Genomic DNA, 18,269 nt, shown 5'->3' on the forward strand with positions numbered 1-18,269 from the left:
TGGAAGGTATCGTTTATCCCATAGGAAAAAATTGTTTTGTGTAAAAGTGTTTGTATATATATACACACACACATATCTATCTATCTATCTATCTATCTATCTATCTATATATATATATATATATATATATATATATATATATATATATATATATATATATATATATATATATATATATATATATATATATATATATATATATATATATATATATATATATATATATATATATATATATATATATATATATATATATATATATATATATATATATATATATATATATATATACACAGTCCAGTCACATTAATGCAGTTCTTTCCAAACTTTTTGTACCTGCGCCCCCCTCTTTGGAAAAAAAAAATTTTGTGCCCCCCTTAATTTTTCTAACAATCCAATCTCATAAACACTTATCTGATATTGTAATTTATTTAATGGGCTACAAAATAATATACAATATTATGTATAAAAATACATAAAAAATAATTATCTATTTTAAGAAATAATAATATAATGTAATAAAAACAAATCTTACAAAAGTACAAAAAATAGAATTCAACATTAATACAACATTATAAAAATTTAATGTGAAGGGTGAGCTTGTTTTTCAGCACAAATTTCGTCAAACCGTGGTATCATTGAAGATATCGCGGTTCTCAGTTCCTTTTCAATCTTTAAGCAAGATCGATACTTTGTCTTTAAGACAGCTACTGCAGAAAACCCAGTTTCACATAAGTAAGATGTTACAAAGGGCAATAAAATTTCTAAAGCTTTATTTGTTAAAGTAGGAAACTCGTCCTTTACTCGTAACCAAAACGTGACAATATTATTTTCGTGTTGAAACATCTGCTTTAATGTGCTGTCACTAGATAAGTCAATTATCATTTCCTGCTCTGCTGTCGTAAGGCCAAAATCATCATATTTTTCAATCACAAACGGGTTTCTAATCCATTCATATTTGGACATGTCAAGATCTTTAAAGTAAAGCGAGAATTGCTCCCTTAAACTGGTCAAGTGTTTATTAATAAGAACTTTACTTTCTTCTATTTCATCTGCAAGACAGGTAATTTTAAAAGTGGGAAACATATCAAAGTTATTATTTTTCAAACTTATTATCCACAGTTCCAATTTTCTCATCAATGCAGTAACCTTGTCTTTCTGGACAAAAGCATGAATTTGAGGCCCTTGCATTGATTTATTTAAAGTACTGAGTCTTTGAAAAATATCCACTAAATACGCAAGTTTTACAAGGAATTTCGTGTCATAAAACAAGTTTGCTTCATCTCTATTATTATCAGTAAGGAATATGGCGATCTCTTCTTTTAGCTCAAACACCCTTTGAAGTACTTTGGAACGAGAAAGCCAACGTGCCTCACAATAATATAGAAGTGATGTATATTCTGAACCCATGTCATTACACAATTTTGCGAAAAGCCTTCCTCTTAATGGGCTATTTTTGATAAAATTTACAACTCTTATAATAACTTGAAATACTGTTAGTAAATCTTCACCCATATCTCTTGAAACAAGTGATTGTCTATGAATCATGCAATGCGTCCAACTTGCCCGAGGAGCCACCTTTCGAACTAGTGCCTGTAGACCAGCGTTTTTTCCTGCCATAGATGGAGCTCCATCTGTGCATAGTCCAACACAGTTCTCCCACAGAATGTTATATTCATTGAAAAATTTATCAATCATATTAAAAACTTCACTTGCTGTAGTATTGCCTTCAATAGGTTTACAGAATAACATGTCTTCTCTAACATCAGTTTCCACAACATATCTTACATATGTAATCAAGTGTGCCTCCTTAAGAACATCTGTAACCTCATCTACTTGCAACGCGAAAGAAGATAGTTTTACTTTTTCTATTAATTGATCGCAAAGATCTTCAGATATATCGGATATTCGTCTTCCCACCGTATTATCTGCAAGTGGAATGATTTTTAGTTGATCAGCATATGATTCACCTAGCATCGTAGCTACCATGTCAATAGCTGCAGGTAGCACTAAAGTTTCTCCTATTACATGGGGTTTTTTGCATTTAGCAATTCTATAAGAAACCTTATAAGACGCAAGCAATGCTTTTTGTGTAACAGACATGGTCTTTGAAAACATTTCTTTTTGTTTATTTAAATTCTCCAATTTTCTTTGGAAAAATTCTATAGTCTTGCCAACGTGATCTGCATGTACGTTTTCGAGATGCCGTTTTAATTTATTTGGTTTCATGCTGTCTGAGGCCAAAGTATTCAGACACAGCAAACACATTGGTCGTTCTTGGCCATTAATGACTTTACAAGTAAATCCAAATGATAAGTACATTGGATCATATTTTCTACATTTAGGTTTACTATTTTGGGAAGATGTTCGGCTATTTTCGTTACCTCTTCTTTTGCCGTCTGCTTCTGCTTCATTCAATTTTCTTTTCAACCCAGTTACGTATTTATCCATCTAAAAGGGTTATTATTTTAAATCAAATAAAAATACTTTATAACAGTTTTGAAAATTACCTCAATATTAATTTAGAAGTCTACCAAAGCGAGTTTGTAGACAATCTGCGTGGAAACGGTCGAGTTTAACCAACGTTTCTTAACGAAATGCCGCGTGTCTGCTCTCGTCTGGGCGCACGCATCCAGGTGTAGTCGCGTCGTCCGAGTTTGAAAAACCCCGCAGTCGCGCGCAATTGATGATAGTTCCACACCAGATGTAATGAGCTCTAACGTCGTCGAATTAACGACGACCTTGGCTCATAAGCTTTGTCGGGGCCTGCTGCCTGCTTCTGTTTACTGAAGTTTGGCGGGAGTAGCCCCGAGAATACCCGGGATGATCCGAGTGCTTGTCTAGTGTTTCCTCGCACTCGGCTCCAAACGGGAAAGCAAGATGTTTTCGTTCCAGCAAGAGTATGGATGGATTTTTTAGCATTTATACCCGAGAAATTCGCGGCGAGGATTGTGGATTACGTATAACCGTTTTTCTGATTAATTTTTTTGACACCTATTCGACTTTTTTGGTTTGTATTCGAAAATGATATTTTGGAATCAGCTGCGTGCCCCCCCTGCAACAGTCTCGCGCCCCCCTAGGGGGGCGCGCCCCACAGTTTGGAACACACTGCATTAATGTGACCACCACCTACTTTCGACTTCAACGTGAAATAATCAATCACAGAGTGCATGTGGCAGCACATTACAGTGTAGTGTATATATTGGTTGTCCTAGGGCATCGAAAAGCATTTCAGTCGTTGGCGCAATGCAGAAACGTAGCGATTTATCCGACGTCCAAAAGGGCATGATTATTGGCTTTCGGACCAAGGGTGGAAGCATTTCGGAAGCGACTGATTTTGTGAACTGTTCGCGTGCCGTCGTGGTAAAAGTATACCGTGCGTGGTAAAATGGCACTATACAAAACAAGCGGCGTGGCACATGTGGTGCACAACAGGCCAAAGATGGCAGAGGCGAATGAAGGCTACGGAGATGAGTTCAGACGAATGGACGTGCAACTGTTGAGCAACTGACCGCCCAAATGAACCAAGGGGCTACCAAGAGTGTATCCTCAACAACTGTTCAGCAAACGTTGCTGCGCATGGGCCTCCGCAGCAGACGCCTGGTTAATGCATCTATGCTGACTGCTGTTCATCGGTGACAAAGGCTGGAATTTGCACGTCAGTACCGCAACGGGACGTCCACAGAGTCATAACAGGTGGCTTTTTCCGATTAATCACATTTTAGCTCCATGGGACAGATGGACGTTGGCGTATACGGCGTGAAACGTCTGAAAGCAAACACCCTGCAACAATTGCCGGAAGGCTGCAGGCTGGAAGAGGGAGCGTTATGGTTTGGGGAATGTTTTCCTGGCATTCATTGGGTGCATTCATCATTGTGGAAGGCACTATGGATCAGTACAAGTACGTATCTGTCCTTGCGGACCACGTCCACCCCTACATGCAAATGATTTTTCCTCAGGATGATGGCATCTACCACCAGGACAATGCGAGGTGTCATACAGCTCGCAGTGCATGTGCGTGGTTCGAAGAACACCAGAATGAATTTACCGTACTCCCCTGGCCAGCAAACTCACCGGATTTAAACCCAATCGAAAATCTGTGGAACCACCTCAATCGGGTTGTTCGCACCATGGATCCTCAACCGCGTAATCTAGCGCAGCTGGCCACGGCACTGGAGTCGGCATGGCTCAACATCCCAGTGAACACTTTCAGAAACCTAACTGACTCTCTTCCTGCACGTCTCGTAGCGGTTCGCTCTGCCGAAGGTGGTTATTCTGGATTTTGACAGGTGGTCACATTAATGTGACTGGACTGTGTATATATATATATATATATATATATATATATACCATTGTGTTTAACAACTTTCAAAAATTACTATATTAAAAGTACATTAACTATGTTTTTTTGGATTTTTTCCATATTTTCAATAATTTTAATTGTTATTGGAATTGGATGGGTTTTAAAACAGTTTACTAATTGGTTGATGAGACTATAGATAATTGAAATTTTTTTTCAGAAAAATTTGTTAGTTCATATCAAACAAACATATTTTCGTGAAAGGGAAAGAAGACTTACTGTTCAGGAGGAAAACTTCGATTTTACTTTAGACACAAACTTAATTTAGAGAAGCTTTTATTCAATTTACCGAAAGAAAAAGGAACTTAAATCTTGTTTCTTACCTCTATTTTGGTATCGAACAACTGCTGTTTATGATGTATATTTCAATATTTTTGTTTTTGGCGTAAGGAACTCCAAAAACAAAAATATTAAAATTTACATCATACATATATTTTATTTTTATAATTTAATTTTTTCTTTTTTCTTTGTTTTGAAAAAAAAAATAATTTAAGCAATCATTGATGAAAACGTATAACTGTTAAATAAAATGTTATATTTTGTTTCAAAAATTATTTTTGAATCATGTTAATTGTCAGGTATTTTTGAATGATTTTATTTACATGAAGTTCATGCAAACACACTTTACATATTGTTTATGATAAAAAGCAAACTGAACGTTGCGTAGTATCACACAATTTTTATTTATGGTTTAAATAAACAAATGAAAAACTCATGACTTGTTTTTTTATTTATTTTGTGAACAATAATCTATTTTTGAAAATTTATAATGCTATTCGTGTGCAAATATTTTCTTTAAAAAAGTTTTTTCTCATTGAATTTTCTTCCATTATGTTTAAAGTCTTCTTCCTTAAATAGTTGTGTTACAAATTGTGTATTTTAATGCGCATACATCAATTGTTTACGTATCCATTTTGTACTACGGTGAATCTTTATATTGATTACATTTTATTAAAATATATGAGAACCAAGTTAAATGTGGTTCGTAATTTTTTTCATTATCCATCACTTAAGAAGATTGTTTTGAATTAACAGGGATCGATAAGTCTTAAAGTTATACTTACTGTTTTTATTTTGCAGTTGGTAATAGTTAATGCTTTTTATAACGTTTAAAGTCTTCTTCCTTAAATAGTTGTGTTACAAATTGTGTATTTTAATGCGCATACATCAATTGTTTACGTATCCATTTTGTACTACGGTGAATCTTTATATTGATTACATTTTATTAAAATATATGAGAACCAAGTTAAATGTGGTTCGTAATTTTTTTCATTATCCATCACTCAAGAAGATTGTTTTGAATTAACAGGGATCGATAAGTCTTAAAGTTATATTTACTGTTTTGATTTTGCAGTTGGTAATAGTTAATGCTTTTTATAACGTTGATCACACTTGAAAAAATACCGGAAATATGTACTTTTAAAATGGCAGCTGAGTTAGTTTTTCAAAACCGTAAAACTTATGAAGTAACTCCGCAGTCACAATGGGTTTATCCAATACAAGTGTAAAAATTTGCGGTAAAAAGTGAGCAGAAAATCTTTTGTAGGGACGGTTTTTTCTCATATACAAATTGCTAATGTAAAAGATACAGAGTAAGTCTGGCAAAATATCGTATAATATAAATATAAATAAAAATCGGTCATAACAGTTTTTTTTTTATTTTTAAGAATAAGTTTCTTCTGCGATAGTTCTAAGTAAATCTGTTCTCTCACCAGGCATGGATGGTTTACGTCAACACTGTATTTGTTGGGAGCCAGGAGCAGAATTCGTATCGATTAGCCAGACTGCAAATTTTTCAAAATTGTGCATAAATGTGTCAAAATAGCTCTGGAATTAATAATAGTCTTTTCTGAAAGCCCCATTTATTTAAAAATTCTACAACATATACTCATTTTTAAAGAAAATGCATTTAGAAATGGAAATGCGTGAGATATATGTGTGTTCGAAGCTGCTGACAGGATTCGGACAAATGAATCCCCTGTTCATATAAGGCTTCTCTAACCATAGTTGTTCAAAACAGTTCTGGAAGAGTTAGAAAACTTTATATAGAGGCAATGATTGAATCAAGAGATTGGTAAGTTTTATTTCACTTTTGCATTTTTTGCTATATATTTAAAAGGTAAAAGCGAATAAAATGTGTGTCATGTATCATTGCAGCTGCCACTTTATAAGGGTTCCTAACCCTCACTGAACTGGTACGTACAGCTAGAGTGGTTAGAACATCCTACTATGAACTCAGAGGTCCTTCGATTGAAGCGTGTCAGTAGCCACCGAACATGTCTCTATCACTTTTCTGCCTTGCACTTTTCTAAACAATGAGAATATACTGTTTCAATTTTTAATACATTGGGTTTTCAAATTTTACTTTAGTCTGTTTCTGAGTTATTTTTTCTCATTTTCACTCAATATAAAAAAAAATATTTCAAGTAGATTGGGTGGATTTGAACTATGGTCACTGCATTGGGAGTAAACTTAAAAGTATTACACTTTTAAATCCTATTTCAGTATAAATACGTTGAAGCTACAACAACCCACATTTTGGCCAATAGCAATTTAACTTACCAAAAAAATATATCTAAAGAGAGATAATAACCAAGCTCACTATACACTAAAAAGAATATCATTTTACTAAAGGGTACAAACGCATCGCACTATTTATTTTATCCATATAAGTATTACATAGATTATATACATCACAAAAATCAACGATACAAAAGAGGTTTTTACTCATTAAGAGTTACAAAAATAATTTGTCTCACATTTGTACTTTTAAAACAGAGACATTCTTTTTAAGTGGTTCACGAAGTAGAAGCACACATGCGCAAGAAGTTATCAGTACCTGCGCATCGCTCTACCGCTCTTCATACCCGGCATCCACTTCCAATAATCGTTGTCCAGTACTTCTCTTTGCAAGCTGGATTCTAGACTGGACACAAATGCACTAAAGACATGTATCGATTGCTTGCGATTAATATGTATTATGAGATAAAAAGGAGAAGCTAGAGTTTTGAATCCATCCGTTGTCGATATAGTTTACACAAACTAACATTTATTCCTTAACTTAACATTTATTTATAACTCTTAGGTTAAGTTTTGTTCATCTCTAGTTAGTGTTGATTAAGAAAGTGGCTCTATTTATCGATACGTAATTGTTCCAGAGACATGAATACGCAATATCTCTTAATTACACGTTTCATTAATAGTTATATATATATATATATATATATATATATATATATAAGAAGAGAGTAGAATGATAACACATAGCCAATCACAGAAGACTTCTGGTTAGAAACGCACAAAACAGCAAATCAAAATTGAGAACGCATGTGAGTGTAAAGGTAATAATTTTTAATAATGCTGTCTGCAGAAATGTTACAACTAAACTTACCAGCTAAATCTTGTGCGATTTTTTATTTTCTATTGAAACTCGTTGATTGAATGTGAGAAATATATTGAACAGAGTTTACTTTAAAATACTTATATCTTTCATAAAAAATGGATCACCGTGAATATCTTAGGATACATCAACAGCGACATAGGGTGCGGCAAAAAAACGTTGGAGAGTCAAGACGTTTAAATGAAAACGAATAATATGGAAAGGAAATTGGTAAAATAAGTTGCATATAAGGAGGTTTTGTAAATAATTTTTAATTTTATCACTGTTTTTTCTTACTTTTAATTGCTTTTCACTTAATTTCAAAAAATCGCGCAGCCAGAAATTTTAATTAACAGTTCATATTTGTTTGAGATATTTCTTAAATGATGCATAAAAGTGCAAATCATTGGTACACAAACTGATGTGAAAAGAAAAATCAATGAAAAATGCACATAACTAGGTTTTGTGAATATTCAAAGATCTATTGTAAATAATTTTTAATTTTATTGTTTTCACCTTATTTTTTATAACAATTCAGACAAAACTGTTTATTGATCATTGATAGCATATTCATTTCATTTTACATTTGTTTTATTTTATAGTATTCAATATGACATATAATTCGTTTTTTGTCTGGTTGAAACTAAAATATTTTGTCAGTTGACAGTATTGTAGTTAATTGGGCAATTAGTTGCAATGGGTTTTGCTTTTGAAATATTACTCAGCATCAACTTATTAATATTGCATGTTTTAATTTGTTTGCCATATTTTAAAGTTTTTCTTCATTAGGTTTTAAGTGTTTTCAGTTTAAAATTTAAATTATTGGGGAGGGGGAGATATAGGGAGCGTCCATATAGAGAACGTCCGGCATCCTATAAGATCAACAATGATTTGAGTTAGTAGAGGTAAAAATGTACTTGAGGGTGCCACTTGGCAAAATTGGTGACTTATGTTTGGCGCCAATTCCGATAGCGCGGAACACCGTGGTAACAGGAATGGCTGCCAAACTTTAATGATATTTCAATAAAACATTAGAAAATTTCAGCAAAACATCGGCCAAAACTTTATAAAATTGCAATGAACCCGATGTGAGCAAAATTACTAAACCCAAGAAAATGCATTTTGAATCGAAACAAAAATTTATGGTGTTAGCACGGAAAGAAAAACAACTCACTTCTTCGTTAAGCTTGAATATTCTCAGATTTAGGGGGACCGAATTCTCTTATAGCAGTCAGATACTGTCTAAATTTATCATGAATAGAATCTGAGTACCACCATCGCCACATAAATTCGGCGAAATACGAATCGAAATTTGCATCTGTGGTACTAGACTGGCGATGACATTTTTTTCTGAAGTACCTTTTTATGACTGCCCACATACTTTCGATCTTATTGGCCAGAAGAAAATGTAACCTTACCAGCCGATATCCAACTAACGGACATTTAAGAATAACGCTAAAATCTAAACCAATCAGATTCACGATCAGATTACAACATCGCCGAGCTTGGTTATCAACAGCGATTAAAAATTGGCGATAATCAAAGGGCACCTTCAAATTTAGTCAACCCGAGTTAGCCTCTGCCACGTGTGCTTCGAATACGGATATTCATCTCCAGCTAGTGCCCTATAGTAATTTGTTAAATAATATTGCTTCCTGGCTTTATATAAGTTTATATTATTGTTTGTATTAAAATTGCTTTATATAAGCTTATAATGCTGATAACAAGGACCTCTGACCTATTACAATCCTATAATATTCTCTCTATGTGATGTTGGTGCAGAAAAATTGCCAACTAAAATCCAGTAAAGCGATTTTAATTTTGTTCGTGAAGCGAACAAAAATGTAATTGCGTAGCAGTTATCGAGGGTAGGCGAGCGGTAGCGAGCAGGGGACGGAGCTCTCTAATATGTATATATATATATTAAAAATGAGTGGGACATATATATTGTACCTTCGGAGCATGTGTTTCAACCATATATGGCAGTACTTTTACTTTCGTTACTTGTACCGCCGGTTCAAGTAAAAAGTACGTACTTTTACTTGCACTTCGTCACTTTTTAAATTTAGTACTTTTACTTGTACTTTCGTTACTTTTTTTGGGAAGAAGTACAAGTATTTGTAACGGAAATGTCGAATGAAATCGTTACTTTTTTCTATAACTCGGTAAGCTTTCTAAAAAAAAAAAAAAAAAAAAATAATAATGCTGTCAAAATGCAATTATTCTGCAAAATAAATAAAAATATTAATTAGGAAGTTATTTTCATTCATTTTCGAGTTTTATGCATTTGTTTAATACATTTTAAATGAAAATTGTTGGATTTTGTTATTACGTTTTTTTGATCTCACTAATAATACATTTTTGCCTTAATACATTTTTTACTAAATACATTTTTACCTAGTACATTTTTTACTAAAATTATGTTTATGCCCGACCTTGTCAAACAACGCCCAGTCAAATCTCTAAGAACTTCGTAACTATTTGTGCTACTGAAAACTATTTTACTATTTTAACTCTTGAAAACTCGAAGGCATTAATTTAGCCGCTGCTACTAAAATTCGTTTACAAATTTTAATCATTCCGTTTGGCAGAAATGTTCGGAAAATGATTTTCTCGCATGACTTCAACATTAGCCATTGTTACAAATAAAACTGTAGACTGTTCTGTTTCAACATATACTGCACATTCAATTATTTTTTACCAGCTCTAAGATCACAAAGCTATCTGAAACCCCATGTTTGCTTTGTTTATTTTTGTGCTTCTAAAACGCGTTTCTATAGAGTAAAACAATTTTAGATCAATGGTAATTTAAATAAACTAAAAATAATAAACTAAAAATTAAAATCAATAGATAAAATTTCTTTTTAGTGCAAATCTATAAAAAGTTTAAGAATATTATTCAATAGAATTTTAGGCTACTTTGAATTTTCGATTTCCTAGAAATGTACTTTTAAATCGTTACTTTTTTTGTTTAGTACTTGTACTTTTACTTGTACTTTTTACTCGTTACTTTTTAAAATAAGAATTTTTTACTTTTTACTCGTTACTTTTTTTAAAAAATACTTGTACTTTTACTTGTACTTTTTACTCGTTACTTTTTAAAATAAGAATTTTTTACTTTTTACTCGTTACTTTTTTTAAAAATACTTGTACTTTTACTCGTTACTTTTTAAAAGTAACGTTGCCATATATGGTTTCAACACGAGTTGTGCTCGTGTTTACACTCGTGTACGCTGTACGTTGACAATGAGAGTCACGTTGTACCTTTAAATTTTATATATACAATGTGACTTTCTAAGTTCAAAAGCAAAACATATTTCATATTTACCTCTGAAATCAGAGGTACTGTTCTTAGAGTGCATGACTATAAAGTTTAATCACAGTTTTATTTATTTCAAACTCAAACCAAAAAGTTCTAAGATCAAAAGCAAAACATATTTCATATTTACCTCTGAAATCAGAGGTATTGTTCTTAGAGTGTATGACTATAAAGTTTAATCACAGCTTTGTTATTACCTTTATGATTGACTTTATTTGTTTAGGTTTACGCAGGTAATTTAAAAACTAAATTTTAATTGCATGAATATCCGAATTCAAACAACTGACAATTTTGTAAGATAAGAACATGACATGAGTGTTACCCAAAAGTTCATGTAACTAAATATGGTGGTCCAAGGTACACAATGTTGTACCTTGAACCCATTTTCTAATTTGCAAAAAAAGTTCTGAAATGCATCTAACAATTCCCTCGAAAAAAATTGTATTAATGAACCAACGTGTAATGCATTTCGAACAAAATTTCCATTTTTTTTTTGTAAAAATTATTACTTTTTGTATAATCAGAAAGTTCAAATTTGTATCATAGTTATGATTGACTTAGTTTATTTAAACTTATGTAGGTTACTTACAAACTATATTTTAATTACATGAAAATCCAAATTCATACAACTTATAAGTTTAGAAGATAAAAACTCGACATTTGTGTTACTCAAAGGCACTAAATATGAGGGTTCAAGGTACTATGCCATGCTGTACCTTAGGTACAACGTCATGCTGTACCTTAAACCAGTTTTCGTATTTTTTTAAAAAAAGTCATGAAATGCAAGAGAAAATTCGATCAAAAATTTGTATTGGTAGACAAACGTATAATGCATTTAATTTTCCTCATTGTTACTTTTTGTAGGAACAAAATGTTTAACATTGTACAAGGTATAACAATTTTTCATAATTTTAAATTAACTTTAACGAAACTTCAATGAGCGAAATAAATTTTATCTACATAATTTCTAAAGGCAGAGGAAATTCTAAATATTTTATTCGAAAATATTCAGCAATTCACGTTATCACTCTTGCATTAAATGGTGCCGTAAGAAATGCCTCGTTAAAATTTGTTTGAAAATACCTTATTAACTTGCGTTTAATAACGTTTTAAGAAAATATTGCTGTTGACTTTGAGAATAAATTCCTTGTAAAACTAGAATAATTATGAAGAAGCTCATTAGTACATTATTAGCACTTTCTAACGAAGCAAACTTTGCATGAATGGAATGAATAAGAGATATAACAATAACTAATTTAAAATAAAATATGAGAAAATAAATGAAACTCGGGGATTTTATTTTTCCTGTACCTGTTTAAAGTATTTATAGCTTTCTTAATGGAAAGCAGATGAGCTCAAACCAAATTTAAAATTTTATGTTGTAATAAATAGAGCAGAATCTAGAAACCTTTAAATCACGTTCATTGCTGATTCTGGAATTGGTTATAGCTTTGAGTTAAAATCTTGCGTCGGATAAAAATTGAGTAATAATATAAAATTTGTTTCCAATTTATATGTTTGAAGTCCCTTCTTTTTTCACTTTTACATTTGTAAGTTGAAAAACGATTTGCTCCATATTAAAGCATTTATGAAAACTTTCTTTAATTCTAGAAAATTTAGTTCCATAAGGAAGTAACAAAAAGGAAATAATTTTACCTTGGTTACTTGAATGGTCTTTGAAAGATATCATTTTCTGTAATTGACGCAAGAAACTTATACTATAAAAAAGGATAGTTTTTAATTTAGTAACTATATTTAAAATCTAAAATTTATAGTTAATTCTTAAATGTTAACAGAAAATTTTTTTGATATTTTTAAATACTTCATTAGAATATATTTCATAACTTTATTAAAGTACATTAGAATATTTTAATATCAATATATGCGAATATTCATATAGATCATCATCATTGAATTTTCCACTATTAAAAATCTACTGCAGAGTGTGAAAAGGTGTTCCAAATTTTTTTTAAAAGCTCATTTACTGCTTTAGCCTTCTAATTTACATCTGCCTTTTCTATAATTTCATTTGACAACTTTTTAACCCTTTGACGCAGAATTTTTAATAAACATATTTCTTATACTTTTTTACTTATTTCTATTGACTCAGGTCAGAATGAGTGAAAAAATATTATATTTATCACTTTAATAGTTTATGGTTATGAAATACAGCAAAAGACACCCATGACTTTTTCTGTGTTTAAAGGTAAAATCTGACAAACAATAGTTTTTAAATTTGCACTTATTTGCAACTATTTAGATCTTAAATATACAATTATTCATCATTAAAATTTCTTTAATTTTCAAAATCAGATAATAAAAATTTAATGAATCTGAATGAAATATTTCAAATTTACTTTATTTTAATTTTATATTTTAATACAAATATAATTCAGATAATATAACAGATTTTTTACAAACTATTAAGCTGTTTTTTATAATTAAAACATACTAAAATATCATTTTGCTTCTAATTAGTGCACCAGAAAAAATATATAATAGGGGCACCAATGTCACACCTGCATCAAAGTTTTATGAGTCAATTTTTTTTTTAAATACAGGCAATTACTGACAGGTTTGGGAAATTGTCATTTTAGATTTTCTTGAAATTTTAAGGAATATTAAACTTTCTCAAGAGAGTAGTAATCGAACAGTAATATTCATTAATACTCGAATGATTTTGTTCTGGTTTACAGTAATACGTTTATTAATTCCAAGGACAGACCAGTTTGGAATATATATCTGCTTTCGAACATGTCTAATCCTTATAAAATTTCTCTAGATGTCTGTTATTTCAGCATAATTGCCAGATTCCTTCCTGTCAATTTTGAGATCTTATTCCTCGTAGTCCTCTTCGAATTACTCATACAGAAATGTTATAGGATTAGTCATTGAAGAGATCATTTTACCTAATGAATGGTTTATAACAATAATGGCAAACATGAAGCAAATAAAGTTGCAAGATATATAATGCAAGATATATAACACGATATATAAAGTTGCAAAGAGAATTGTGAGTAGCTTGCATTGTTCTATTGTGCATAGTATATATATATATATAGATATTATTTTATTATTATGCGTCAATTAAATATTTTATTTTGTTATACTAAATTTCATCTGCAAAGATTTTTTTTTAGTTTTAGACATTTTTTCGATTATTTTATAAATCTCGAATCATTTGAAACTAATTTATGATATGAGATTACCAATTATATGTTTGCTCATTTAGAGGAACCGTAAAAAATTGCCATTTTCCTATGGACGAAAATTATGATAAGCTAATATTGGAAATGCGTATTAATTGAAATAAGAAAATTTGCAATGTACTTAAAAGTACAGTTAATGGAGAGAAAGTACTTATTCGCTTTGGGAAAACATTCAAAATTGAAATTAATATTGACGCAGATGACGCTTAATTTATATTGTTAATATGGACAACTGATACTATTATAATAGGTACAGTTTTAGTTGGGAATTCTACTAGTGATTTTCGGTAGTTTATGAGAGTATTTTTTTCAATGATTCAAAATAGAATGAATTAATATTTCAATGAATTAGAATAAAAATAATTTTCTTTCAACTGATTAAAAATGTTTCAAATTGTATATTAACGGTCAGATTGAGATATGGTCATGATGCAAAGTCTCCAACAATGTCTTGTAAGAATTTTAATTTTTCTTTTTAAATCTCAGATTTAATTTGCTACGACTGTTAAATTTATTTTGCACAAAACTCAAAATCTTAGAGGGTATGTAATAGGAGTCAAATATATAAATATATGTGCAAAACATTACATAGGTATATTTGATAATTATTAAAATTGCACCAATGCTGATCAGTTTTAATACAGATACTGTGAAAATAAGTAACTTACTGCCCCCCGGAGGGTAAAATTACAGCAGAAAAAAATGCTTCACAGTGGCGAGTTTTGAACTATAAATGAGTGGGCAAGAGCATCACATCATGTCAACTGTTACTGAATGCAGTTAATATTTATTTTTATGGCATGAACTACGAAAACCTGTTTTGCTAAATTTAATAACGTGAAGCTAGCTTTATTAATTGCGTCAGTAAATGCCTTTCAGTTTTATGCATGACTTCTTAATGACGTCCAGTACCGGTTTATTATTTATTTTCTCTCTTATTCACACAGCACCAACAACGGGTATTCATCCAGATAGCATTTTAAGGTAGATTTCAATGTAACAGCAACCTTTATCACTAGTTTTGTCAATAATAAGCAAAAAAAAATTCATGAAAGATTGAAACAACGTTAAACTTAGCTAGGCTACTTACCGCACAACGACGGTCGCATTAAGCTTGAATTAACAGCCTTTTGATATCGAGATTGAATCTCGAAAACATTAATTCCAAGTACAGACCACATTTGACTACGTAATTCATGATTATGTACATTTAAAACCTTAACATACAAAATGGAAAAAAAGGGTCAAAAACAAAGTTTGAAATATTAGCTAAGTAATTATATTTTCTAGAAGGATTATGGTTATCTATATTCAATCTTTAAATGAATTACTATAAGCATTTCAACATTTCTGATTTGTAGCAAAAATGACTTACCAGTCAACCTTATTGTTTGTTATCTGAACTGATTTTTCAGCATGGTTCACTATGAAATTGCATTAATTGAGCTTTCAGTTGTTGAAAAAGTTTTTTTTATTATTATTAACAAATCATTTCATCTATGATGATCAAAAAAACTTCTACACTTTCAATTTATTTTTTCTATCGTTTTGGCAAAATCTGAGCTTTTTTTACCAATAAAAAAAGTTATTTAACGGAATATTCTAAATATTAGACATAAGTAATTTGACAGTATCGTTAATCAGCAACTTATCCTTAAACTTATTTGACACGACAACCAACATTTTCCTGGAGAAGGATTACCACCGGAAGAGAGCTGACGTAAAGGTTAGAAAGTAACGGATTATGCAAAAGAAAAAAGAAGTAAATGCATCAGATAAATCCTGTTACTTCATTTATCGGTGTTAACTTGTTAGGGTGTTTCCTTGACATTGGATGTCAGAAAAAAGGTGTTATGAAAACAATAAAAAAAAACTGGATACTTTATAGCAGCTTTAGTAATTAAATGAAATGAATGAGTCAGGTCAAGCACTTCATAACTCTTTCTTTAGTGTTTATATTAGTCTATAATGTAATAATTTTGTTACAAATTTTCTTTCATGAGTGATTAGCCCTAGGGAATTTTTTTTTGTTTCCTGTTGCATAAGATTTTTTTAACAGATCTTAGATACTTTCGTATCGCTGATTTCAAACCTGCAATCGATTTTTTCCCCAAAACTACAGATTTCTTAATGATATTTTTAGTCTCATTTTTTATCGAAATATGCAAATTTAATAACGTATTATAGCAGAGGCTCGTGTAAATGTTGGAACAAACTTCCAGGGGGAGTTTGGATGGGTACATCATGTGGATCAAACTTGCATAGGAATCAATGCTATGAAATGCCATTATATGCCGCACCCAGGTCCACCTCCCGATTATGATTTCGATTCTTTATTTGCCTCTGAACTGGTCCTAATGGGAAAGCACCCCAAGCCGTGTATGACATTTTTGGGTACCGGCTTTTATGCACTTTTAATCCTGATGCGCAACTATTATTTACCAATTATTTTTATAGATATCTATTTCATATATATATATATATATATATATATATATATATATATATATATATATATATATATATATATATATAAGTAGTATATGGGGGGGGGCTACAGGACAGTTTGTCCCTTCCCTATATACTACTATTAATTTCCTATTTTTATATTAAAAAAATTTAAAATAGACCTATATTTTACATTTTTATATGAAATATTAAACAAAATCAGCATATTTAAAAATTCTTATCTTTTATATTAATAATTTTTATTTTATTAATAATCCTGTATTTTATATGACTTTAGTAAACAAAATTCTTATTTTTATAGTAATAATCCTTTATTAATAAAATTATCACGATAATTTAAAATATCGTTTTTTATTTTACATGCAATTCATAATCGTAATATTTATTTTTACCTTTAAAATCAAAAATATATTCTCCACTATTAATTTTTCTTGTAGCTTTATCAGATAATTCACCTTGAAATTTCGAGAGATATAAATCTTTCTCATCATTGTCTACTTCTAATCTAGCTACAATAGAGTCACCGTATTTTGTATTTATTTTTCTCAGCGATATTAAATTATATTTACCTATCTCGAGTTCATTTAATTTGTATGTTTCAGGAAATCGTTTGAGGTCTTTAAATTCTTCCATTTATTTAAGAACATTTTTTGCAATATAATTTCTGTAATACATACACTTGTATAACGAACATCCGGGTCCTAAAATTTTAGTACATTTAGGTACATCAATGTCAATAGATGGTATATTCAATTCATCTAATATCTCTTTTTCTAAAATACCTCCTTTATAAGAAAATGTACCACCATGTAGTTGATATAGGTTATTTATATAATTTTTTACGTCTTGATGATTTATCCATAAACTATTCTTATTTCTATTAAATCTTAATCCGTGTACTTCTGAAGTGCATTTACGTACAATCTTCAATTCTTGATCATTCAATTCACAATTAGGTGTAAATACGCCAATATATTCACCGATTGGTAAATTTAAATGAACCCATCCTGTCTCTCTTACAATCTTACGATTGGGAAAAATAAATCCCTGAATGTTTAGGATGACTGTAATCTTATCCATTTATTAAGAAACATTTTTAGAATACTTTTTTAGGCAAAAAATCCTTATAGTTATTTTTACTACCTATAAATGGATAAAGTATAAGAGGAGAGAAATAAAAAGTTGGTAGAGCAATTGAAAAATGATATAAAGTTGGTTAAATTACAAACAGAAATTCGAAAAAATAATGAAATGAAATTAGAAGTAGATATAGGAATACAGAAATCATTGGCAGAATTTCACGAACCTGTACTTCATCAAATGGAAAATATGGAAAAACTAGAAACTTCTAGACAACAATACTTGCTAGACATAAAAGATGCTGTTGATGATTTATCTTTCACTATGAATGAGACCTATAGATCTTTACCACAGATAGAGGATCAGTCAGAGGTAGATTATACTGAAGATGAAGGAAATATGCTTAATAAGGCTGAAGTTTTAAAAATAAATATAGACAAAAATTTAGATAAC

General features: G+C 30.6%; 1 protein-coding gene across 1 annotated transcript; it reads right to left on the reverse strand.

Moving 5' to 3' along the window:
* Positions 1–582: 582 nt before the first annotated feature.
* Positions 583–2,103, reverse strand: LOC147814225 (protein FAM200A-like). The gene has a single exon (XM_087160278.1). It carries the CDS (start codon positions 2,101–2,103, stop codon positions 583–585), a length of 1,521 nt encoding a protein of 506 aa, XP_087016404.1.
* Between the last annotated feature and the right edge of the window lie 16,166 nt (positions 2,104–18,269).

Source organism: Parasteatoda tepidariorum, chromosome 3 (genome assembly GCF_982258835.1).
Source record: "Parasteatoda tepidariorum strain Cologne lab strain chromosome 3, Ptep-v5.0, whole genome shotgun sequence".
In the NCBI taxonomy this organism is placed as follows: Eukaryota; Metazoa; Arthropoda; class Arachnida; order Araneae; family Theridiidae; genus Parasteatoda; species Parasteatoda tepidariorum.